At 40.1% G+C, this 26,962-nt stretch overlaps 1 protein-coding gene across 1 annotated transcript; it reads left to right on the top strand.

The window, feature by feature from the left end:
* Positions 1 to 1,446: 1,446 nt before the first annotated feature.
* Positions 1,447 to 26,601, top strand: ERCC3 (ERCC excision repair 3, TFIIH core complex helicase subunit). Its single transcript, XM_060774012.2, has 15 exons — positions 1,447 to 1,544; positions 2,980 to 3,185; positions 4,217 to 4,453; positions 4,922 to 4,971; positions 7,249 to 7,384; positions 7,661 to 7,825; positions 10,113 to 10,317; positions 10,548 to 10,862; positions 11,686 to 11,870; positions 16,134 to 16,336; positions 19,852 to 19,948; positions 20,087 to 20,204; positions 22,252 to 22,370; positions 24,136 to 24,288; positions 26,152 to 26,601. Exons 1-15 carry the CDS (start codon positions 1,523 to 1,525, stop codon positions 26,284 to 26,286), a joined length of 2,346 nt encoding a protein of 781 aa, XP_060629995.1. The 5' UTR covers positions 1,447 to 1,522; the 3' UTR covers positions 26,287 to 26,601.
* Positions 26,602 to 26,962: the final 361 nt, after the last annotated feature.

Below are 26,962 nucleotides of genomic sequence, written 5' to 3'. Positions count from 1 at the left end.
GATCTACTGACATTTGTATGTTTTCGAACTACTAGTTTGGCAGAAGCTGGGGCTAACAGGAGCTCACTCCGCTCCCTGGATTTGAACTGCCAACTTTTTGCTCAGTGTATGGCACTGTAGACTCATATACATAATCCTGTTCAAAGCAGATAATATGGATTATCTGATTTGATAATCTGGATTATATGGCAGTGTAGAAGAGGCCTTAGAATCTCGAAACCAGCGTTTGAATCCCCACTCAACCATGGAAACACACAAAGTGATAATCTGGATTATATGGCAGTGCAGAAGAGGCCTTGGACTCTGGAGATCAGTGTTTGAATCCCCACTCAACTATGGAAACACAGAAAGTGAGCTCAAACAAGTCACACTCCCTCAGCCTCTGAGGAAGACAACTCCCTCTGGACAAACCTCGCCAAGGAAATCCCATGATAGGGTCTCCATAAATTGCAAATGATGGCATACAACGAGTTAAATGGCAATATTAAAATCCAGTGCAACTATTTGCAATACTACAACTATTTAGAACACACAACATTAAAAACACACTAACAATCATGCTTCAAATGCCACTTGGTTATTAGCACTATGGCCTTCAAAACCAAAAGCAGGGATCAAAATTAAAAGGGAAGGCTCTGCTGCAACTGTCTTAAGACACGCAACGCTGAAAACACAGGAAAAGGACTGTGGTGCAACTGGCTGGGAGTCAGCTGCATTAAGATCACTACTGACCGAAAGGTCATGAATTCAAAGCCAGCCTGGATTGGAGTGAGCTTCCGACCATTGTGTAGCTTGCTGTCAACCTTTGCAGCCTGAAAGACAGTTGCATCTGTCAAGTAGGAAATGTATGTATCGCTTATGCGAGGAGGCTAATTTAACTAATTTATGACGCCATAAAATCTCCAGCAAGCAAGCATAGAATGAGAAAGTACTCCATCAGTGTCACAAATGGACGTTGAAGCGACAGCTCCCCTGGTGGCCAGAATACCCTCATGAAAAAGCTGGAAAGTTAAATAGCCTCTGTGTGTCTGTCTATATATGTTGTGTGTCTATGGCATTGAATGTTTGCCATGTATACTATGTACATTGAAATCCGCCCTGAGTCCCCTGCGGGGTGAGAATGGCGGAAAAGAAATACTGTAAACAAATAAACAAGTAAGACTGAAATGCAAGGCAAGCAAAGATCAACACTAAAGTGCAATGCAATGCCGCCACTATCGAAATTAAACCACGACGCAGTATAGTATTGCAACTATTGAACACACACTTTGAAGTACGCCGACGAGCACACTGAGAAGATGATTCATTGAGGAATACTGTGATCCTTTTTTTAACCTCTGCAAAACAAACCCCCTCTCTGGGCGGGCGCGCGCGCCTCTTTCACGCGCAAGAGCCATCGCTTCCTCCCCTTCCGTGTTTCCCTCCCGAGGGTGGGCGGGGCTTCAGGGGCGGGAGAGACCGGATTGGCTCCGCTCTCTGTCCCGGAAGCGGCCCGAGAGAGAGGCTGGCACGGCCTGGCAAGATGGGCAAGAAGGAGCGCGGCGGTGAGTGACTAGAGAGAGGCTTCGTTCTCTTTGGAACCATCGCAGGCCTGGGCAAACCTTGGCCCTCCAGGTGCTTTGGACTTCAACTCCCAGCATTCCTCACAGCCTCAGGCCCCTTCCTTAAGCGGCTGAGGGGGAAAAGGAAGGGGCCTGAGGCTGTGAGGAATGCTGGGAGTTGGAGTCCAAAACACCTGGAGGGCCAAGGTTTGCCCAGGCCTGTCCATAGCAGGACATCATGTCAGAGAGAGAGAGAGCTGAATATACACCAGTATGTTCAGAGTCTTTGCTCAAACTCCCTTCTGCCTGTAAGACAGAAAGGACTACCAGATTCAGAGGAACTACTGTCCCTAAACACTAGTCTTGTTTAAGTTGATTCCTGAACACTATGAGGGAGGGGGCCAATCTAATCTCACTGGGAAGGAAGTTGCACAGCCAAGGGGCCACAACTGAGAAGGCGGTGGGACAGAGAGCAGGACCTCCCCAGCAGATTCTTAATGTTCTAGCTACCTCATAAAGGGAGATGTGTTTGGATAGGTAAGCTGGACCTATCCAAACAAAAGTATCTCTTTTGTGCATAGCAGTGCTTCTTGGTGGGCTGAGGACCACCAAGACAAAAATCTGGTCCACGGGCCTCCTTCCTCTTTATTTTTTTAATTTCCACTCCTTTCACACCGCCTGCCACTCTTTCCCTGTCACTGACGATTGCATATGTTCTGTATCAGAAACTAGAGCTGATGAGGTTTTCTGAATCAGCACCCCAAACTAAATCTAAAGTTGACCAAAAACTGATTTGTAACCCTTTTGGTACTAATGTTGGATAGTGGTCAAGTGATCCCTGGTCAAAAAAGGTTGGGAACCACTGGTGTATAGAATATGTGGGTTGGGTAAAGGTGAAGAATACACACTTTTCTCCTGGATTCAGTCCTCAGCATCCTCATAGATATAGATATAGATATATATGCCACTTTTCTCATCCCTGGGGGAACTCAAAGCAGTTCACAACATAATCCATGACAAAATTCATGCCTCATACAAATAAACATCACACCTCAAATTGACAACAAATGACAATAGATTAAAACCATTAAAATTTATATATATATATATATATATATATATATACACACACCCTATTCCAGATTCTTGGGCAGATGCTATAAAAGGATCTTCAGAGTTAAACTAATAGGAATATGGAAGAATTACCATAGTCCCCATATTTGCCTTGGGCAGTTAAAAGGAGCCATTGTCCCTTAACCATAGAAACATGTTTTGTTGTCTAAACCAGGCATGGGAAATACCTTCAGATCATACTAAACTGCAAATCCCTTTAGCCCTTGTCACTTTATGCAATCTAAAGTTGTCTGCAGTTTTAAATTTCTACTATAAACGGTTTTTATGTGTGTATGTATGGAAACGTATCTGCATTGGTTTTCAGATAAGAAAAAGTCTAAGAAGCGGCACTATGAGGAGGAGAATGAGGACGAATACGACATCCCAGGCAGAGACTCACAAGAAGCAGTTCCTTCGGCAGCAGGAAAGCAAGTGGAAGTTTCTCAGAAAAAAGTAGATGAATATGGGGCGAAGGACTACAGGAGCCAGATGCATCTCAAGGATGATCATTCCTCCCGCCCGCTGTGGGTGGTAAGCGCCATCAAACACAGAGATTTCCTTAGAGCTTTGTTCACATTCTTTAAAGGAAACCTCTAGAGGTGTTTGCCTGTGCTGAAAGAACTGACATTGAAACTTACTTTGGCATGCTTTGAGAATGGCTGAGGAAGATTAGACCTTGGTAATGCTTTGGAGTACAGTTTTTACAATTCCTACTCATTGACCAAAGGTGCATCTGCACAGTTACTGGCAATTTGGCAGTACTTTAACTTCTATGGCTCAATGCTGTGGAATTCTGGGAGCAGTACTTTAACAAAGACTTTCATTTTCTCTGCCAAAGAGTTCTGGTGCCTCATCAAACTTCAATTTCCATGATTCCATATCATTGCGTTATGGCTGTTAACGTGTGCTAATTTCCCCAGATCATACTTGGAATCAGAACGCATTCTGGGAGCTAGCGTCCAAAAATCTAACCTACATTTCCAAGCTTTCATTTTCCAGTTCATAGTGGAAGAGAATTTTGATCCTAGCATTTTCAACAAACTTTAGTCAAGTGATTCTGAAATATGTATCTAGTTACACTTCTGGGAGTTCTCTTCACTCTTTGAATAACAAGTTTTTTCACTTTTTCTCTTTTCTCTTCCCAAATGCTAGATCATGAACTGATTCTGGCTGTCAGGAAATTTCAAAAATGATTTGTCTTTTGGACAAAAGCCAAAAATTCTGCCACTGGTTGGGAAGCACAAATGCAAATATTATTGCAAAACTGATGGATAGTTCCATTGCACAGCAGTTGAGTAAAACACCTCTGGGGTGTGCCAAAATACCAAGTTAGTCCTTGGAAGGGACACGTACCCTCGGTCCTATAGGAAGTCAATGGCATACTAACTCTGAGTATTCCTAACTTAAGACAACTTTATGACATTAATGGAGTTGTTGTAAGTCACCAGGCAATTTGAAGGAACATGCCTACCTATGCTTCTTTCTATATTTAAAGGCAGCAGTACAAAGCATTTAAGTTGCTTGCAGAGTAATAATATTGCAATTCTTCTGTCCTTTCATAGGCTCCTGATGGCCATATTTTCCTTGAAGCCTTTTCGCCTGTTTACAAATATGCCCAGGATTTTCTGGTTGCCATTGCTGAGCCAGTTTGCCGACCCTCCCATATACATGAATATAAATTGACTGCTTACTCTCTCTATGCTGCTGTCAGCGTGGGTTTGCAAACAGATGATATCACAGAGTATTTGCGGAAGCTGAGTAAAACTGGTGTGCCCGATGGGATCATTCAGTTTATCAAGGTAAACTGTCATTCTTTTGTCTTCTTGTATATAGGACTAGACACTTAAGAGATGACTAAACACAACAGAGAACTGTACTGTCTAGGCATTCTTGGATATAAGACAGGACATTAGAGCATAGATCCACTTGTTTTACAAAAGATAAGCTAGAAAGACTGGAATTGGGGACATGCCCTCTGTTGGGTTATGGAAAACCAGCTTTTCTCATTTACTCAATGTTATAGGAAACACACAACTTGTTTAAGAGAAAAATCACACTTCCCAGAAGTGTGAAAATGGGGATGTGATATTGTGACATTCAATTTATCAGCAGCAGGAAACAGAAAATGGACATTGAGTTAATGTGGGTTATATGTTGCCCACCTATGTTCCAGGTATGCATCTTAACTGTTATAAGGAAACTTGGCTTTGCAAATTGATTCTTCATGTGTTCTGTTTCTAAGCAGTGTTTTCACTTTCATTTGGCAGCTGTGTACTGTCAGCTATGGAAAAGTAAAGCTTGTCCTGAAGCACAACAGGTAAGCTTTTGCTGAAATTTTTCATTTTTTAAGTTTTGGCTGGAATGCTATATGAATAAATGATTGTTTCTTTTCATAGAATGCCTTCACAAAAGTGAACATGATTGGAGCCATAATATTGTTAACATGTTAGTAAATGTAAGCTATTCACATCTGCTTCCCTTATCTCATAGTGAAAACTAGTATACAAATCAGGCAAGGACTGTTAGTGTGATATTTGTGCCTGTAATTGCAGTTACTTGTAACCAAACAAGACAGGATTTGTAAGGTGTGTTTGTTAAACACAATAAACCATAATCCTAGATTCAGATAGCACCCTAAGCTATTTCTGACTTGTTGGTTTACATCTAAAGAGGGGGGAAAGATTGTATGTACGAAGTTACTGCTTAATCAGACTCTGACTTAATAACACACGATGTCTTGCTTCTTATTATATGTGAAGACCACGACTGGATCTTTAAAATTACAGTCATGTCCAGGAATATTGTAACACGGTGTTTCTCAAACTCTGCTCCTCCAGGTATTTTGAACTTCAGCTCCCACAATTCCTAACAGCTGGTAAGCTACCTGGGATTTCTGGGAGCTGAAGTCCAAAACACCAGCAGGTGTCGAATTTGTCCTAAAGGCATCAGAAGCTTAACCTTGCCAAGACACAAGTGTGTGCTTTCCACCTATGCAACCGGGAAGCCAACAGGAAATTGAAAGTTACCTGGGAAGGCCAAGTTCTCCAATCCTAAATATCTTGGTGTCACCTTAGATTGACACTAACATATAGGAAACACTGTATAAACACCAACCACAAAGTAACTGCATGCAGTAACATCCTACGGAAACTTACTGGCAGCGCATGGGGTGCAGACCCAAAATTAATAAGAACATTAGTCCTGGCCTAGTCTTACTCAACTGCTGAGTATGTCTGAACCGTTTGTCACAAGTCTGCCCACGCGAAGCAAGTGAATATGGCACTGAACAAAACATGCAGAATAATCACAGGATGTTTCAAACCTACCCCTGTTGATAGACTCTACAAGCTAGCTGGCATTGCTTGTCCCCCGTCCCCGATGTGTGATGGGAAGTTACTGCTAACTGTGAGAGAAATAAGGTTGAACACTGTGAAAGCCACCCACTGCATAGCTATCAGCCTCCTCCCAGTAGACTCAAATCAAGAAAAAGATTCATGAGAACCACCACTTCTCTTAATGTTCCCCCAGCAACAGCAACAGCATCCCTCTGGTCAGCTAAACCAGGAAATCCCAACCAGATGGCCCCCCATGAGGGTCTGTCTCCAGGGGCAAACCAAGAATGGGCAACTTGGAAGTCCCTGAACAGACTCAGAAGCAGATCAAAAGACAACCTGGGAAAATGGCACTTCCTATAAGAATCCTCCACCTTGTGCTACTGTGGAGCAGAACAAACAACCCAGCACCTGCATACACTTGCCCACAATGCCCTGCCTCATGCACAGAGGAAGAACTGTTTAAAGCTGCAGACAACACAGTTGCTGTTGCCTGCTTTTGATCTAAAATTATTTAGCCGCTTGACCTCCTTCTATTTTATCAGTTTTATACTTATTTATGCAATGCTTTTGACACAAAATACATAAAGGCATCAAATCGCATCTGTTCTTGGAAGGTAAACAGTACTTAGATGGGAGATTACTAATAAATACCAAGTACTGTAGGATATGAGCCAACAAGATCCCTTAGCTTGTTTTGTAAAGGACAGTTATGCCAGTGACTGTGTGGGCTGTGAAATTATTCTGTAACCCACCTCAAGCCACAAGGAGAGGAAAGTAAGAAATAAAATTATTATTATTATTATTATTATTATTATATTTAAGAGGAAATCTATCTCTGAGTATTGTTTGCCTAAGAAAACCCTATGAAATTCATGGGATTACCATACATTTATATATATATACACAGACACATACATACTCAACCTGTATTTCTTTCTAGTATCTTTATTTATTTGGTATGCTTGTATACCGCTAATATCTCAGCCTGTGCGGCGACTCATTGCGGTTTACAACATGTTAAAATATACAATGTTAAAAAATACAATTCACTTGAGCATATAAAAATTAAAATTAAGAGTACATACAAAAAACATACGCAGTATTGGGCCACCAATACAGATCGGGACATCTCATAGTTAAAATCGTCATCCAATTCGTTGTCTTGATTGCTAATCCATGGTCAGATAGAACATCACGACGAAGGTCAATTGAAGACTTGCTCAAACATCCAGGTTCTTTCCCTGCTTTCTTCTTTCTAGGTATTTTGTAGAAAGTGCCCACCCAGAGGTTATTCAGCAGCTTCTCCAAGATCCCGTTATTAGAGACTGTCGACTGAGAAATGCAGAAGGAGAAGAAACAGAACTCATAACAGAAACATTCACCAGCAAATCAGCTGTATGTTCAGGTTATGAACTACTATTTCTTGTAAAATGGCTTGTTCTTTCTTTACTGTTTACTGATAAACATATATTTGTTTGTCTGCATATATGATGACTGTTGGGCCTCTCTTTTTATCTTGTCTAATGGTTATATTTTGGTGCCAGTTTAAATAATTTTCTCCATTTACTTATTTTTATATGGCTTTTAGCTGTTATAGGCCCTCAGCTGTTGGTGGAGCTTATTGCCCCCTTTTTGACCAGATCCTCCTGTTCCCTGTTGAATATCTTGTAGATCTCCAAGTCCACTGAGAGTGGCAGTGGTCCATCCACTTCACAAGGGACTGATGTTCCGAATAAACCGGATGTCCCTGCTGACTTATTTGAATTTTATGAACAAATGGACAAGGATGAAGAAGAGGAGGAAGAAACACAGACAGTGTCTTTTGAAGTGAAGCAGGTAAACATCACCATGTTACTTGCATGGCAGGAGGTTGGATTGGATTGGATGGCCCTAATGGTCTCTTCCAGCAATCGATTTTGAGAATTAATGAGTCAGTGTGGTGTAGTGTGATGTGTGTTGTATTCTGGGAAACCAGGATTTAAATCCCCTCTCAGACATGGAAGACCACTAGGTGACATTAAACATTAAATCCTCTTAAGAAAATACAATGGGACACCTCCAAATAAAGCATGCTGAAAACCAATATGATGGAGGACCACTGATTGTTGCTTATTAATCCCCTAAATTTAGATAGCAGTTTTCTTTTCCTATGATTGTGGGACCTGGCAGTCTTCCTTGAGCTTTAGCTACTAAAGTCTGAAATGGAAACTTGTTTACTGAGTTTTGTACAAGCACAGCACAGTTTCCTATCAAGAGTGAAATACAGAAAGAGTATTTTGGAAAGTGATTTCTGTTGTAGCGTTGGAGCCCCCGGTAGCGCAGTGGGTTAAAGCACTGAGCTGCTGAGCTTGTTGATTGAAAGGTCACAGGTTCGATTCCGGGGAGCGGCGTGAGCTTCCGCTGTCAGCCCTAGCTTCTGCCAACCTAGCAGTTTGAAAACATGCAAATGTGATTAGATCAATAGGTACTGCTCCGGCGGGAAGGTAACGGCGCTCCATGCAGTCATGCCGGCCACATGACCTTGGAGGTGTCTACGGACAACGCCGGCTCAGAAATGGAGATGAGCACCACACCCCAGAGTCAGACATGACTGGACTTAATGTCAGGGGACTACCTACCTTTCTGTTGTAGCAAATTTTGAAGCAGCAGTCAATTTCACCACAAAACTACCATTCAATGTAGTCAACATAGTCCACATTTGTGCCATCGTTTAACCTAGGCATCAAAACCATTTTGGAAAAATTCTGGGTTTTGCTTCGTGATCCATGATTTTAAAGCTGTTTTAACGCCATTGAAGTCATCTTTCAGAGGTAAAAACAGGTAAAAGATTCAGTTACTTGAATGACATTAAAATAGCTTTAAAATCATAGGCCACAAAGCAAAACCCTGAATTTTTCCAAAATGGTTTTGATGCCTGGGTTAAATGATGGCACAGATGTGTACATATTGAATGGTAGTTTGTGTAGAGGACAGTTCAGGCTATAATCTATAGCAACTTCTGCTGTTATATGTTCATTCTTAACATTTTTATGACACAGGAGACAAAACCTTTTGACCCACTCTTGTATATTTAGTGGACTGAAACCTTTGAATGTATGCAGTTTCTTTAGCGTAAGGACTATGTATTTAAAACATCAATATTCAAGAGGTGGAAAACACAGAACGTATAACTATTCTCAAGAGAAAAGTAATATCCAAGTATCTACGTCCTTTGAGGATGTTCTAAGGAGTAGCAACTTCTCCTTCCTGAGTTGCTGCCATAAACAGTATATTGTTGTCTGTATCAATAAAAAAGCAGAATAAATAATAATTCTGGAAGTGTCCTCCATGTTTTCATAAAATTTGATTTCTGTCCAGAAAATATGCATGCCTATCTACTTAATATTTGGGTTCATGGTATCCAATAATCCTTTCCTTTCAGAAGTTTTTGGGACTTGACATTATTTGCTCTGAGTCTAAGATGGTGGTCAGTGTGGAGATCTTGTGAAGAAGTTTGAAATAACAGGATGCTTTCTGCAACCTAGTTTGGTTAGGTAGCAAAAAGAAATTAATTACATATATACATGCACGCTCCTAGAACAGTTTTCCCCAATTTGGGACCCTCCAGATACATTAGAATACAAAACAAAGTTTGTTGTGAAGCTGTGGTTGTTGTAGTTCAACTCATTGGGAGGGGACCAGGTTGGGAAACACTACACTATTCCAGTTCTTGTTGTAGCCTGTGAGCTGTTCAGCAGTGGAATTCTCCGTCCTGGAGTGTAGTGGAGGCTCCTTCTTTGGAGGCTTCTAAACAGAAGCTAGATGGCCATCTGTCAGGGGTGCTTTGAATGCGATTTTCCTTCTTGGCAGGGGGTGGGACTGGGTGGCACATGAGGTCTCTCCCAGCTCTATGATTCTCTTGAAAGTATGATAAAACTTAAGATGTTGTTAATGTCACTCACAGTTGTGCAGCATTTTCATGCAACTGTTCTTTGGATGTTTTTGTTGTAGCTTTATTTCATCGATTGCAACCTGATATACTTCTTCCATGCCTTATGGCAGATTGCAGTGTTTTCCTAAGATTCTAAGTGAGTAATTAGTAGTAAAAATTTAAAATGAACCTCCCCCCATTTGTCTTTCTTAGGAAATGATTGAAGAGCTTCAGAAGCGTTGCATTCAGCTGGAGTACCCCCTGCTTGCTGAGTACGACTTCAGAAATGATTCCGTGAATCCTGATATTAATATAGATTTGAAACCCACAGCTGTTCTGCGACCATACCAGGAAAAGAGCTTAAGAAAAATGTTTGGGAATGGCCGTGCTCGGTCTGGCGTTATTGTCCTTCCCTGTGGTGAGTTGGCTAAGTTGATATTAAATGTTTCTAAAATCCATGTAAGTTGGGCTTTGACTTTATGAAGTCATTATGCACTTTATATTTTATACATCTGTATAGCACTTTTCATGTTAAGAATGTAAGTCATCATTATATGCTCTTTTTATCCATTTTTTACTTTATCTTGTGTATGTTTGTGCACTACATGTCTATTTCTTAAAATTACCTCTTGTTTTTATTAATTACAGGTGCTGGCAAGTCACTTGTAGGAGTAACAGCTGCTTCCACAGTCCGTAAACGATGCTTGGTGCTGGGCAATTCTGCTGTCTCCGTGGAACAGTGGAAAGCCCAGTTCAAAATGTGGTCCACCATTGATGACAGTCAAATCTGCAGATTTACTTCTGATGCCAAAGATAAACCAATTGGCTGCTCTATTGCCATTAGTACCTACTCAATGTTGGGACATACAACCAAGCGGTCTTGGGAGGCAGAGAAAGTCATGGAATGGTTGAAGAGTCAAGAGTGGGGCCTTATGATCCTTGATGAAGTACACACTATACCTGGTAAGGAGAGCATAGCGGCATCTCTGACAGATCTTGAATAAGTATTCAAAGGGATGTGACAGCATCTTTGAGACTAACCGAAAGAACAAAATTTATAGCATAGGTTTTCATAGACATGAGTATCCTTTACCAGATGGAACAGAACTTGAACAAGTTCACTTTGGGACGAAAACTCCTAGTCTGTGAACCAGTATGATCATTGGGATGGAGTCCCCAGTGGTGCAATGGGTTAAACCGTTGTGCCGGCAGGACTGCTTACTGAAAGGTCGGTGTTTTGAATCCAGGGAACAGGATGAGCTCCCATCTGTCAGCTCCAGCTTCCCACGGGGGGACATGAGAGAAGCCTCCCACAGGATGGTAAAACATCCAGGCATCCCCTGGGCAACATCTTTGTAGAAGGCCAATTCTCTCACACCAGAAGCAACTTACAGTTTCTCAAGTCACTCCTGACACAAATGAACGAATATTATTGATTAGCCAGTTAGCCTTAGCAAAACAGACAGTGTCCTGACACGGAAAAAAATCATTGGCATTATGAATGTTCAAAAAGAGAGCATCTGTTATATGAATTGTTCCTCTGTCCAACTCCCCTTAGTCTTAAATTCCTGTTAGTTTTTCTCTTCTATCATACCTTTGGGAATAATGTGATGGCAAAACCAAAACATGTAAAGTGATTTATGTTTGTAGAACATAAAGAGCAAATAAGCTCATATAATATTATATAGGCTTCCAATAACGAAATATATCATAGTATTCTAATCCAGCATAAATCTGAAATACATTAACCACTTAACCGTAATATGTCCTTGCATGATTTTCTCAGCAAAAATGTTCAGGCGTGTGCTCACCATTGTTCAAGCTCACTGCAAACTTGGACTGACAGCTACCCTTGTCAGGGAAGATGACAAAATTGTAGACTTGAATTTCCTCATTGGACCAAAACTGTATGAGGCCAACTGGATGGAGCTGCAGAACAATGGTTATATCGCTAAAGTCCAGTGTGCTGAGGTACATTATCTCTACTTTCGTAATGCTGTTGTATTTCCTGGGCTACAGAATGTCTTTATAAACATCCAGAGCAACTGTAAAATTGCTTTATCTCTAGGATGGCTTTTTCTGCTTAAAATTGCAGTTCTCCCTGTCCTTAGGTGTATTCTGAATGGGCAGTGACATTTTCTCCCATGAAGAATTTAAAAACGCAAATTCTAAAACAATAGACAGAAAAAAAACTGTGTTAAGCCATTTGGTTGCTTGCCAGTTACAATTGAGCTCAGAAACAGAGCTGCTCCAGGTACAATACTTTTACAGACAGAGTGCATAAAACCCTTTTATGAGCAACATGCATTTTGGGTTCAGTATTTCTTTCAGGAAGAATAATTTATCTGTCCCCCAGAACACACTGTCCTTCTGAGTGTCTGTCTGCAGGGGGCAGTGCCTGTTGTGTAATCAGGCAAATCCCTGAAACCAATTCTCCTCCATTGAGACACAGGAGGAGATTGATGGATATGTAAATATGGATGGGAATAATAGATAAGCTTTAGGCCCAGAGACTTCGTGGTTTGATAAGCCAAGCAAAAAGAGTCGGGAGAGGAGAGAATTGTAGAAACTGCCTCATCAGTAGACAGTGTTATCACAAAATCCAGAGTTCCCTAAGTCTCTGATAACACAAGTACTCTTGCTTTTGAATTTAATTCAGAGACCCAGTTTCTAGTTTCACAGAAAAAAGTGGAGTTTGAGAGACTAAAACAGGCTGAAGAATAGTTGATCCTCTTCGTATGAATACACTCCCAGAATCCCTTAGTATTGACCATATTGATTGAGAAGTCTGGAGTTGGATCCCAAAATACCAGAGCTGAATCTGAAAGTTGCAAATACCTCAAGTAAAAAAATTATCTAACTGTGTCCTGGGGTGCTGTTAACACAATTACAGCACTAAAATTCCCCTTTAACTGCCATGTCAACATCCTGTGAAATTGTGAGATTTACAGTTTAAGGGGCAGTATTTTGAATTCTCACCCAGGGAGCTCCTGCGGTGCAACTAACCTAATTACAGACCAAAGGCTTCCATAGAGTTTTGTCATGACAGTTGAAATATTATCATAGCGCTGTGATTCTGTAGTGTCAAAGGATCCCAAGTTATGATTCTCTATTGGAAGGACGTCAGCCCAAAAATGTGACTCATTCAGAAAAGTAGCTAGTCAGTTCTTCTGAAGATGTGTTACTGTGTCTGTCTGCATTGCCAGTGAATGGATTGTTCTGTCAGGGTAGAGTCTGCATATTTATTTATTTATCTGTCAGGGTAGAGCCTGCATATTTACAGTATTTATCTATGAGTATATATAAAGTACCTAGATCTGAAAACTTTAGATTAATTACTCATGGGGCCCTTCCACACAGCTCAATAAAATCCCACATTTTCTGCATTGAACTGCATATATGGCATATATGGACTCAGAAACCCAGCTCAAAGCAGATACTGTGGGATTTTCTGCCTGGATAGTCTGGGTTATATGACTGTGCGGAAGGGCCCATGGATGCTGTTTGTAAATGCCAGAACAGAGAATCCAGTTAACAGGCAGCAGCCAGATTTCATTTAATTACAGGGTGTTTCAGAAAGATTGACCTAATTTGAAATCACTCTATTGCTGCAACCCCAAACCACCCATGGATGAAAGTCTTCACTTGAAAGGATGGGGCATAGAGTTTCAAAATGGCATTGAAATGCACACTGCACTGCAATTACGCATTCAGTCTTGCTGAACTGTGCCTTATGTTGCAGGGTCGCCGTCTTACAAATGAGTGAGGCTAGGAGCTTTTGTGAACTGAAAGAAGCATCTAGCGACAATCCCTTGAACCTCTATGCCCCACGGTTTCAAGTGGGAAGAGTTTCATTTATGGGCAGTTTGTGGTTTCAGAGATACAGCAATTTCAGATTGGTTTCCATCTTTTGGAAACACCTTGTAGATTTCTCAGACCCGCAAAGTGTTGTGTCCTAACATTCATTCTATGATTAGCTGGTTTAAGAACTAAGCATCCTTGAATTCACAGTGAAAGGAGATGTTTCAGTTGTTAGTTTAAAGCAGGGGTGTGGCCATAGTGGCGCAGTGGGTTAAATCGCTAAGCTGCAAAACTTGCTGACCGGAAGGTTGGTGGTTCGAACCTGTGGGACAGGGTGAGCTCCCATTGCTAGCCTCAGCTTCTGCCAGCCTAGCAGTTTGAAAACATGCAAATGTGAGTAAATCAATAGGTAACACTTTGACAGGGAGGTAACGACACTCCATGCAGTCATGCCAGCTGTATGACCTAGGAGGTGTCTACGGACAATGCCGGCTCTTCGGCTTAGAAATTGAGATGAGCACCACTTCCCAGAGCTGGACTTGACTAGAATTAATGTCAAGGGGAAACCTTTACCTTTAGGGGAACCTAGGAACCAGCATTCTTTAGTGGTTTGAGTGTTGGATTAGGGTTCTAGGATCCCAGGTTTTGAATCCCCACTGAGCCATGGAAATCCACTGGGTGCCCTTGGAAAAGCCATACTCTCTCAGTTTTAGAGGATAGCAATGGCAAACTTCCTTTAGATGTATTTTGCCAAGATTATCCTATGATAGAGTCACTGCAATCGGGAGTTAACTTAAGGGCACACAACAACAACAAAATGCATTCTTTGCCCCTCCAGATATTTTTGACTGTGACTACAAGTTTCCTACTATTGCTATGTTGAGTTGGTTGGTGACAGTTGCAAACCAAAGACATCTTGGAAAATAAAGATTCCACTATATGTGGTGAAGGTTTCTTCTTTGGAGGCTTTTAAACAGAGGCTGGATGGCCATCTGTTGGGAGTGCTTTGAATGCGATTTTCCTGCTTCTTGGCATGGGGTTGGACTGGATGGCCCACAAGGTCTCTTCCAATTCTATGATTCTATGATTTTATATATATATAAGTAAATATATATCTTTTTTTTCACTTTATCTCTGGCATACCAAGATAGATTGCCAGAAAAATGCATGCGAGTACAGCTATTTTATAGGCATACAGAAAGATGACCACCAATTTGCCGAATTGTTTTGCTGGAACTCTCTTGCATGTACTTAGATGCTCCTTGGATTTGTAACCTGAGGAACACCCAGAACAGAGAGCTGCCAGTAATCTGCTGTAATTGGTCTGTGATGGACAAACAATCTGGTTAATTGTTTCAAAATTATTTAACTTGTGAGGTCACACATGGATTAGAGGTATACATAAAACACTAAATTTATTGTTTGTGCATTTTTGGAAAAGCTGAGATGGAAAACCCTTAAGTTGTTAAGTCTTTGAGAGTCAATTGGAAGGCTTTCACAAAAGGACTAAGAAAAATTGACAGGTTTGTGTTTTGGGGAGTGGTATTGAGGAATGTCACGTATTCCTCAAGAGCTTTTCTTATTCAAGCTGAGAATGGCTTCACATATGAAGAGGAAGCAGCAAAGGAGTATTAGACAAGGGGATCTATGCCTCACATTTCTGATGAAAGTACAATCCTGACTAGATCTCCTTTCTGTTTTCCTTCCCTGATTCACCTCTTCCCCTTTATTCCTTCTCTGAGTATCCTGAGTGTTTATTGAGAATCCCCTGACTCTTAGGAAAACCTTTAGGTGCATAAAGTTTGCTGCTTTCGAAAGAAAGAAACAAATTCATCATACGCTATTGCTTCTTTAAATGCAGCCCACTGTTTTGTTTCTTGTCTGTGGTGCCCCCTCTTTCTGGAAGTATATTGCAAAGTTATTTCAAGCCTACTTAGAAAATCACTCCCTACATCACCCTCCATAACTACATAAATGTTTCATTCTTCATAATAGTATATCAAAATCTTGTAAGTCTTTAGCTGTCTCATGCTTTCCTACTGATTCGCTATTGAAGCATTATTATTACTATAGGAGCCCCTGGTGGCACAGTGGGTTAAACTGCTGAACTTGCTGACTGATAGGTCGGCGGTTCGAATCCAGGGAGCGGAGTGAGCTCCCACTGTTAGTCCCAGCTTCTGCCAACCTAGTAATTCGAAAACATGCAAATGTGAGTAGTTCAGTAGGTACCACCTTGGTGGGAAGGTAACGGTGATCCATGCAGTCATGCTGGCTACATGACCTTGGAGGTGTCTATGGACAATGCCAGCTCTTCGGCTTAGAAATGGAGATGAGCACTACCCCCCAGAGTCGGACTTGACTAGACTTAATGTCAAGGGGAAACCTTTACCTTATTATTACTATATAATCTGATTTTCTCTATCTATATCTTAGGTTTGGTGTCCAATGTCTCCTGAATTCTACAGAGAGTATGTGGCTATTAAAACAAAGAAACGGATATTGCTCTATACAATGAATCCAAACAAATTCAGGGCTTGCCAGTTCCTGATTAAGTTTCATGAGCGAAGGAATGACAAGATCATCGTTTTTGCAGACAATGTGTTCGCTTTAAAGGAGTATGCGGTTCGACTTGGCAAGTAAGTATTGATGGATAAAAGGTGTCTCTGTCCCAGTATTGATAAACCTGTTTTTCAGGACTTTGCTCTTTGGGTGATTACATCCTTAAAATTGTCTTCCTTTCACTCACATCAAAATACAGAATTTAAATATCAGATTTAGAGCGGGGACTCCTTGCCACCTATAGTAAGCAACTTCTGAAGCAACAATCATAAATAATAGCTATAGTAGACCAGTTATGCCTTGGGGTCACCAGATTACAGAAGAATTATGCATGCTGTTGAGTGTGAAGATGTTACAGGCATCTATTTAGCTACTCCCTGGGAAGTCTCAATAAACTGTTAACAACTGCTTTGGGCCTCTGTAATAAGATGTGACAGTATATATATACACGATATAGATTCTATTTTCCAACGTAAAACTCATTGAAGTGGTCCTTACCATTGTGCTCTGATTGGTGCGATAATAATATAGCCAAGAAGATTATGTGTAATTAGTGGCTAATTAGGGTATTAAAATCACATTTGAGTCCAAGTTCCATTACTTTTAAATATGCCAGGACCAAAATGACATTTGGTTTGACCATTTCTAATCCCCTCTTTTCCCCATCCACTTCTAGAATATCCATCAGTTGGAATCCAATATCCTTGAAAATCATACATCTTCCTCCAGTGTTCAAATTTTGTCTTTTAATGGAAGGAGCCCTTTCATTTGCAGAAGAGTTATGCTTGGATGAACAGTTTTAGATTCCAACTGATGGATATTCTGAAAGCGAGTGTGGAAAAGTTATATGTTCCCTATAACTGGCCTCAGTCAACAATTTGGCTGCTGTATTTTCAGCCCTCTGAAGTTTCCAAACAATTTCTAAAGGCAGCTCCATGCAGCGTATACCATGTAAACTGATATAATTAAGGGTTAGTGTGCATGCTGTTGAGATTCAAGATATGTGGTGACTGAAGAAAAATGCTGCTTATGTGATACTTTTACATAATAGTGAGTTTCTAGTGGCAATGTATGGGACAAACAGTTTTTTGTGACCTCAAAACATACAGAGCGGCCGTTTTTGTCCTGTTTTCTCCCCTTTCTTTGCACACTTCTCATTTGTAAATGCTTGTGGCTGTTTGAAATTGAAGCTCTTGTCCAGAAAAAAAAAAAGAAACACACAATTTATCAAATTAAAAACTTGCAATATTTCTGTGTTTCCAAAACTTGTAATTAGGCTATTATTTAAAAATATACAGCATACCAATTTAGAAAAAACATCAAGCCATTCCTTAATTTAAGATTCTGAACATGTTAATCTGTTTTGATTCTAATTATTGAACCATGTTTGGACAGAGATTGTATCTAATCACAATTCTTGAAAGAGTACTATTACATGCAATTATTAGTGTTGCATTTTTTCAAAACTGTAGATGCTTAAAACTGTAATTGGATGGGAGAAGTATTTGGGTTTCTTTGGGACAATGGGCTCAACATATTTGAGGGCTTGGTTTTTTAAAAACTTTTTTTATTCCTATCTGGAAATATTTATTTTACCATAAATGGTGCAATGGCAGGAGATCGGAATTGTAATACTAACCTTCGGGTTGTATAGAGTGATAGAGAACAACACAGCTGGTGGAATAGATTTGGTATTTGCTTTGCATCCTCCCCCACATAGGAGGGTCTCCAAAAAATAGTCCAAAGGATTGAGGAGCTTTCTGGAGAAGATTTGGGAATTGGGTGAAGCAAGGCAGAGGAGAAAATGTGCAGGCAGTGACAAACAAATTTCTAGGCACAAAGATTACTGCAGGCGCAGACTGCAGCCAGGAAATCAGACTATGTTTACCTCTTGGGAGGAGAGCAATGATCAATCTCGATAAAATAGTTAAGAGTAGAGACATCACACTGGCAACAAAAGTCTACATAGTTAAAGCAGTGGCATTCCCCGTAGTAACCTATGGATGCGAGAGCTGGACCATAAAGAAGGCTGAGCGAAGGAAGATAAGACGCTTTTGAACTGTGGTGTTGGAGGAAAATTCTGAGAGTGCCTTGGACCGTGAGAAGATCCAACCAGTCCATACACTAGGAAATAATACCCAGCTGATGACTAGCGGGAAGGATATTAGAGGTAAAGATGAAGTACTTTGGCCATATAATGAGAAGACGGGAAAGCTTGGAGAAGACAATGCTGCTGGGGAAAATGGAAGGAAAAAGGAAGAGGGACCGACCAAGGGCAAGATGGATGGATGGTATCCTTGAAGTGACTGACTTGATTGTGAAGGAGCTGACAGTGGCCACAGCCAACAACAAGCTCTGGTGTGGGCTGGTCCATGAGGTCACAAAGAGTCAGAAGAGACTGAACAAATAAACAGCAAAACAACAAAGGCAGAGGAGAAAGTAAAGAGTGGAAATCCATTTTTTCTGACAGCATGATGTTGGATTGAGCCCTTAGTTTAAGGGTGAGTGAAGTGTAATCCACAGACCTGTATACAACAGCCAGGACACCAAAGTGCCACTTTGAAATCCATTAGAAAATAAATTTTCAGCCACTTTTTTTCACAACAAGTCCCATTAAATTGATTGAAAACAAGCCATTTTCAATTATGCCACCAGTGCAGTTCCCCACCAAGTTCTATACAGATCAACAGTCTTAGTACTCCATCACAAGAAACACAGATACTACTCATATGTTGACTTCAATAGTGGTCACAATCTTGAACATATATCTCACATTCTGAAACCAGAGGAATTTCATCTGAGAAACCATAAACTGCAAGGACACGAGTGGGGAGGAAGAATGGGAACACAGCTGTTAATGTGCTAGCTCAGTGGACTGAACCAAAGAAAACACCTTTTTTATTTTAACAGCTGCTTCTATCCTTTCATCTAGGATTAGTAGATATATCCAGCCCACTGATCTGTTGAGTCAGGAGGCACACATCAAGCGGATAACATTTACAACTGTCAGGATTTATTTCTGTGGAAGGGGGTGTCTGACAAAATGGGTTTGTCTCCAGATGGGTGGGTCTGCCATACAGGCAACAAAGGCCGCTACAAAGATAACAAAGAAAGGAAGTATTTCTGGGAAGTAAAGCATAAGTGTGCATCATGGATTACGTTAAAATATGCTACAGGTTGAGTATCCGTTATCAGAAATGCTTGGGACCAGAAGGCTTTGGGATTGAGGATTTTTTTGTCTTGGAATATTTGCATCTACATTGTGAAACATTAATGGAACCTAAGTCTAACCATGAAATTCATTTATGTTTCATGCATTCCTTATATACGTAACCTAACGGTAATTTTATACACAATATTTTTTAATAATGTTGGGCATGAGGCAAAATTGTACATTGAACCATCAGAAAAACAAAGGTGTCATTGTCTCAGCCACCTATGTGGACAATTTTGGAGTATTTCAGATTTTGGAATCCAGAGTAAGGGATACTCAGTCTGTTTTGTTTTTTGTTTTGTTTTTTGTAACATGCTTACATGCATATCTGAACCCATGGGACAAAGAATCATGATCTTTTTGTATCTCTTTTTAAAGACCATATATATATGGGCCTACAGCACAGGGAGAGAGGATGCAGATCTTACAGAATTTCAAACACAACCCCAAAATCAACACAATTTTCATCTCCAAGGTAAGAGAGAAAATGTTAGTTTCGAATATCTCAACAGTGGTCTCTTAAGATTGTTGATTTGTTTTAATATTGGCACATTTTTATTGTAGCCCACAAAATTATGTGAGTCCTGTATGTCTTGCTGTTTCTGTGTTGTAGGTAGGTGACACATCCTTTGATCTCCCAGAAGCCAATGTTCTGATCCAGATCTCATCCCATGGTGGGTCTCGGAGACAGGAGGCCCAAAGACTGGGCCGAGTGCTGAGAGCCAAGAAAGGTAAACCAAGGCCTGGGAATCTGTAAATTTAATGGAACACTCAAGCATGAAAGTAACATAAGTCAACTCATGTAGCTGACTAAGCACGTACAATTTGCCATTGTCCCAGTTTGTCACTGCCAGCTCAAGGTCACAGGTTAAAACAAAATTCAAGGTTAGTTATAAAAAGTGCTGCAGTAGGGGGCCATCTTTTTCTTTCCCTTTCCTGCCTAATCAGTCCTCACATGACAGTTAGTATTAGTATTTTGTATGTCTTTAAAAGTCACACTTAGCAGACCTTAGGCTGTGTTCTTATTGAACTTTCAAGGCAGGATTGAAAGTGTTGCCATTTTGAGATTTCTCTTACTTAGTTCAATGATTTTTAAATAAGATTCATGGCTTAGAGAAAAATACTTTATTTTTCTTCTACTACAAATGACTCACAGTGAGGAAAATTTTAATTTGACGCTTTGCCTAGAAAATGCAGCCATGGGTTTTGGTGTGATCATTTTGGTGTGCTTTTAAGCTAGTCAGCAAGCAGCCATAGCATGTCTTCGCCATTTACTTGCAGAAGATATTTCCCTAAACTTCTAAATACTTGGTTTCTGCAGTATTCTCTCCCGATATATGAATAGGCTGAAAAGCACGATTTATTGTCTGGAAGAGAGTATATTCGGAAATTTTAATAAGTAGGTTTAGATGTGTGAAATCAAGAAATAAGAGAAATGTAATAGATGTGGGGGGGGGGGGCATATTTAATCAATTTGAATACAGGTTTATTTATATATTTTCAATTCATTTATATACCATGTTTCTCCCGGCACAGGATCCAAGGTAGTGTGCAACATTTTAAAAGCACAATACAATTAAAAAGGATTAATACAAAAATAAAATGTAATTAAACTAATTTATATTTCAAAACAAAGTTTAAAAAATGTTAAAACCTTCATTGAAAACATAATAAAACACAACCAAATGAAAAGCATCCTTAAATAAAAAGATTATCACCTACTAGCAGAAAGACAGCAAGGAAATGCAAAGTAGTTGTGTGTTTCAAATGTTATTGTGGGAAGAAAGGCATGGAATATGTGAAATGCTTTTCTGGGAAAACCTGGATTTATTCATTGTTTAAACAAAGCTGTAATGGGGAGGAACTGTTTGGAAAACAGTGCCAAGGTCGGCAGTGGAAATTGCCTTTGGCTTCAAAATGTCTTCATAGTTATATCAGCTGGGAAAGGGTGGTCTTTCTTTCAAACAGAGTCTAAAGACAGTTTCTGTTTTGCATGCAAATGAATAGTATTGGTTGTGAAACCTGAGACATTGGAATGGTCACAACAAATAACTGGATTTTGGTACCTGTAGATTTTGCTACCTGTGATTTGACCTGCATGATCTCTTACTGAACGCTATCCAGCTGTATGTTGCTTTAAATTTTAAGTGTTTCTCATATTCAACAGTAAATCTAGCTGGTTAAATGGTATCTTAGATGTGTGAAAAACAAACCGGTTGCTTGTGTATGCGTGTGTTCATTGTGATCAGGGTCAGCCCTTTCAATGGGTCCCATAAATGGAAGCAAAATGTTAGTTACAGTACTTGTTTTTCTCTTGTTATTGCCTCGGTGTCAGGAAATAAAAGACATACCTGTGAGTTTTTTTGCTTTGAATTGGATAATCCTTATCTTGACTTTAAGGGCAGAGACACCTGCTTGCTGTTTTGCTTGAGACCCTGAACTGGGTTGCATTGCTGTAATATATTTTAGTATGTGGCTTGTACAATCTGGATTCTGAGATGCTAAAGATGTTGAATGGTGTATGATAAAAACCTGACTCTTGAGGAAAATTCTTAGTATTTACAGATAGGATAATAACTTAGAACTTGCCTATTTCAAGAGAAGGTCTCTGTATTTGTCAACCTGTACATTTTGAATTGACAGAGGTGCTACAGCTTGTGATTTACTTAATTTCTGTAATACTAAGTAAGCCACGTGGGACTAATATGTCAGGAAATGTTTAATTTTTTAAAAAAATCAACTTGTGTGGCTTAACGTCTCAATAAACCTTTCCTCCAGGAATGGTTGCAGAGGAATACAATGCCTTCTTTTATTCTCTGGTTTCCCAAGACACTCAAGAAATGGCATACTCAACCAAGCGGCAGAGATTTTTAGTAGATCAAGGCTACAGCTTCAAGGTAATTCTGTCCATGATGTCTGTGGGATTGTAGAGCAAGTCATATTGGTTAACAATAAGTATATGTGACTCAACTAGTGACTCAGAAAGAAAATAATACTAAAAGTATTACTTGTTTTGTGTTGTCTTGCATTAATATAAGTTGTTTTAAAGGAGGCAGAAGTGAAAATGCATCAGCTTTACTGAGAGTTCAGTTTAAACCCATGGCAGTGTTAATGTACTTTAGCATGTAATTAAAGTTGATATGCCCATGTCTGAAAAAGGGGAAAGGATGCTGTCTTTGCATTTTATGGTTTCGTTCTAGTAACTTTAGGATCCAGTTTTGTACATAACCATGTACACATGTTCCTGCACCTGTTTGCATTGTGACCCAGAAAGTACCCACTGTTCCAGTCATTATGCCAACATACTATTGTGAGAATAAATCTGCCCATCCTTACTCTAACCATTGCATCTGGTGTGAGATACTGTTTGGATGCAGTAAAACAACATGGTTACACACAAAGCACTGAAGTCAGTGATATAACACAGTGTACATTTGAGGTTTCACAGCTATTGTTGTTGTTAACTGTTGTCAATTGGACTTCAACTTATGATGGCCCCATGAATGACAGACCTCCAAGTCACCTTATCATCAAAAGCCTTGCTCAGACCTTGCAGACACAGGGCAGCCATGGCCTCCTTAATTGAATCCAACCCATCTGTACTATGTTCTTCCTCTTTTCCTACTGGCCTTCAAAAGGGTCCCCCATTACTTTCTTGCAAAGAAACTGGTCAAATGTGGGTTAGTCAATGCTACTATCAGGAGGATCTGGAATTGGTTAAGCAACCGAGTTCAAAGAGTGCTCATCAGTGGATCTTCTTCATCCTGGAAAGAAGTGACTAGTGGAATGAAGTGACTTGTGGAGTGCTGCAGGTTTCAGTCCTGGGCCCAGTACTGTTCAACATCTTTATTAATGACTTGGATGAAGGTTTAGAGGGTATGCTTATCAAGTTTGCAGGTGACACCAAATTAGGAGGGATAGCTAATACTCCAGAGGACAGGATCAGAATTCAAAATGACCTTAACAAATTAGAGAGATGGGCCAAAAGTAACAAAACAAATTTCAACAAGGACAAATACTACATTAGGCAGAAAAAAATGAAATGCTAACATACAGAAGCCATGGTGCCTCCTTATTCTGCCTTGGTTAGACATCATCTGACATACTGTGTCCAATTCTGGCCACCACAGTTCAGAAGAGATACTGACATGGTGGAAGGTGTCCAGATGAGGGCAACTAAAATGATCAAAGGTTCAAAGACCATGCCCTATGAGGAGCGTCTTAAAGAACTGGGTCTGTTTAGAAGGTTGAGAGGAGACATGATAGCCATGTATAAATATGTGAAATAATGTCATAAGGAAGAGAGAGCAGGCTTGTTTTCTACTGCCCTGGAAATTAGGACACAGGAGAATCCACGTGAACATTAGGAAGAACTTCCTGGCTGTAAGAGCTGTTCTGCTGTGGAACTCTCTACCTTGGAGTGTGGTAGAAGCTCCTTCCTTGGAAACTTTTAAACAGAGGCTGGATGGCCATCTGTCTGGGGTGCCGTGATTGTGCTATTCCTTACATGGGTTGGACTAGATGGCTCATGAAGTCTCTTCCAATTCTATGATTCTATGACAGCCATTAGGGTTTGCTAAAAGGAATGCGGTAATTTACTGTAGGTGAATACTGGTTAATGCTTTTTTTTAAAAAAAAAATCTCTTTCTTGCTCTTTTCAAGGTAATCACTAAACTTGCAGGTATGGAAGATGAAGACCTTATGTTTTCATCCAAAGAAGAACAGCAGCAGCTACTTCAAAAGGTTTTGCAAGCCTCTGATATGGATGCTGAGGAAGAGGTGGTTGCAGGAGAGTATGGTTCAAAGTCATCTCAGGCAAGTGGGAATTATGATGACTAAGGATGCATCAGGTCTTTGGTATGGGGAGCAGTTGTATAAACTTTTTCTTCATCTAGGCATTCACTTTTGGCCCTAGAGAAGATCGTGACCTACAGCTCTGGTCCCCCTTTTTTTTGCTGCAATGATGTAGAATGAGAAAGGATATTCTTCCACCCCCTCCTACCATTGCAGTTTGGGGCTTTTACCACATGAAAAAGAGAAGCTCAAACTGCTTTTTCAAAACTGTTGCTGCCCCCATTGCTCCTGGCCAAACTTGTAGGTCTCAGAATAAAGATTGAGATTGGTTTTCTCCCCTGTGTCCAGGGAATGACCTACTAAATGAAGGTCGGGAGACAGTGCAGGGTCAAGGACTACAAATGTGCTATTTTAAGAAGAGTGCATTCTCTCCCCAAACAGGTTGAAATCCAGTTCTCAAGCTAGTCTTTCCATTGACCTGCATAACTCCCATCTTGCCATTCATTTTAATCATTCCTATCCAGACCATTTTTCATCCTGCACAAAGTTAAGTTGTTTCTTCCTTGGGGAGAAGAGGCAACTGTCAATTCAGAATATCATTGGCACATTGATGACATTTCTCTCCAAAATACTGAAAGACCTCCCACATACTTTTCATAAGTTAACACCACTTGACACCAGTGTCCTTGTTTGAGTCAAGCTACAACTAAACTACTGCTGAAGAGCACACCAGAAGTTTCCGTCAGGACAGAATGTAACTGCTCAGGTGACACGTAGTATCAAAAGCATATGTCAGTATTGAAATGCCTGTACTAATTGCCAGTTGCTTTCTAGGTCCAATTTAAGATGCTGATTTTAAGTCTAAATGGGGTTTGGATGTTAGATCTTTGAGTGAAGCCCTCTTGAAAATCCTGTCAGGTATCGAAGGAAGGGCTTTCTCCCCTATTGTGTGCAGATTCTGGAATTCATCTTTCTTGATTTGGGAGAAGTCTCATTCTTATGGCTTTTAGGAAGGATATAACAGAACATCTTTGTAGAGTTGTTTATGTGTCTGTGTATGTTAGGGTAAAGATTGGGTAAATGTGATGATAATAGCAAATGAATTAAATCAGTTAAGAAAAGCAATGCTAAACACATTAAATTCCTAATTTGCTTCCACATTTTAAAAAGCAGGTTTTGACAGATTAGCATTTGCAGAGAGTTCCCAGACATTAATTTTTCAAGAAAATATTTTCTTTCATTTTCCAAGTTCATGTTTACTTTCCTAAATCTATCAGGTTGTTCAGATAGCATAGACATTTTTTCCCAGTTTCTATGAGAAAATGGCAGAAAGTTCCTCAGAGCTTTGAAAACTTGGTTCTGATTCTAGCCTTTCCTTAAATTTCTGAAAAATGGGGAACCCTCCAGAACAGCATGGAGGATGGCATAGGGTTTCCAGGTGGAAGGGCAGTTTGGAAAGTAAAAAGAGCCCTTTCTTCAGCCTTCTGGATCAAAATCCCTTCTGTGAGCAGGAGGAATCTCTTTATTTTCAGAAAGACAACTTTGAATCTAAGCTTATAAGTCGCACTATGAAATGTCAGTAGTCTGAAGAAATTCCACTTGTTTAGGAATGTGTTTAAATCCTAGAGATTAGTAGCTTGTGACTTCCAGTATTTCCCCTATTGGAAAGAAAGAGGTGTAATTAGATGTCAGAAGACACATACCTTGTTGAGAGGGGTGGGGGGAATCATACATCCTTCTGGCCTGGCTAAATTGACATCTGTACAAGAGCACTTATATGTGAGCAGCTGGATAAATACAAGTGCTCCGTGTGCTGCAGTCTGGAGACTTTTTTAGTTCAAATGATGCAGAATATTGCTGAGATTATGTATTTTGTTTTTCTAGGTTTCCCGACATTATGGCACAATGAGCTCCATGTCTGGAGCTGATGATACAGTTTACATGGAATATCAAGCCTCACGGAGCAAGGCATCATCAAGCAAACATGTTCATCCACTTTTTAAACGTTTTAGAAAATGAAAAAAGAAAAATGGGCTATGCATCTTTTTCTTCCAGTAAAGAAGAAAGGGAGACATAAATTTGTTTCAGGCCTTATTTTCTAAAAGGACAAATAAATGAATGAAGTGAAGCAGTACATTCCTAACTGAAATGTTATCTGTGGACTGAATTATTATTTCTAAATGGCATTTCATAGGTAATAGTATTTATGTCATATTGTTAAATAGATTTCAATAATTCTGTAAAAGGGGGGATTATTTGTATTTATTTCGTTGCCAGTAAAGTAAAAGTTGAATTACTTAAAAGCACTGAATAAAAACATTCTCTAGCAATGCATACCTGGCATCTCCTCCTTTCTTTCATCTAAAATTTTGTTGTCCCAAATTGGATATCTTTTCAGGAGATGTAGTCATAGTAAAGGAAATATAGTACTGTTGCTTTCTGCCCCTTTTGCTATTATTAACTTTATTTATACCCCACCTTTCTCCCCGTGGGAACACCAGGTGGCTAACAGTCCCACACTTTGCTCATAGTTTAAAAGTGCAATACGAAACTTTTAAAAAGTGAAATAGTACAGTGTGGATTAAGGTAAAAACAGGTATAAGAAATACGCTTAAAATAGCCTTTAAAACTCACAGTCCTCTCCCCTGAATCCTACCCACACTTCCTCAGCACTCTGCCCCCTATCCTTCTCTAA

The sequence above is a fragment of the Anolis sagrei genome, chromosome 1 (genome assembly GCF_037176765.1).
Source record: "Anolis sagrei isolate rAnoSag1 chromosome 1, rAnoSag1.mat, whole genome shotgun sequence".
Taxonomy (NCBI): domain Eukaryota; kingdom Metazoa; phylum Chordata; class Lepidosauria; order Squamata; family Dactyloidae; genus Anolis; species Anolis sagrei.
Note: the sequence above shows the minus strand (reverse complement) of the source record. Positions and strands in the feature narration are given on the sequence as shown.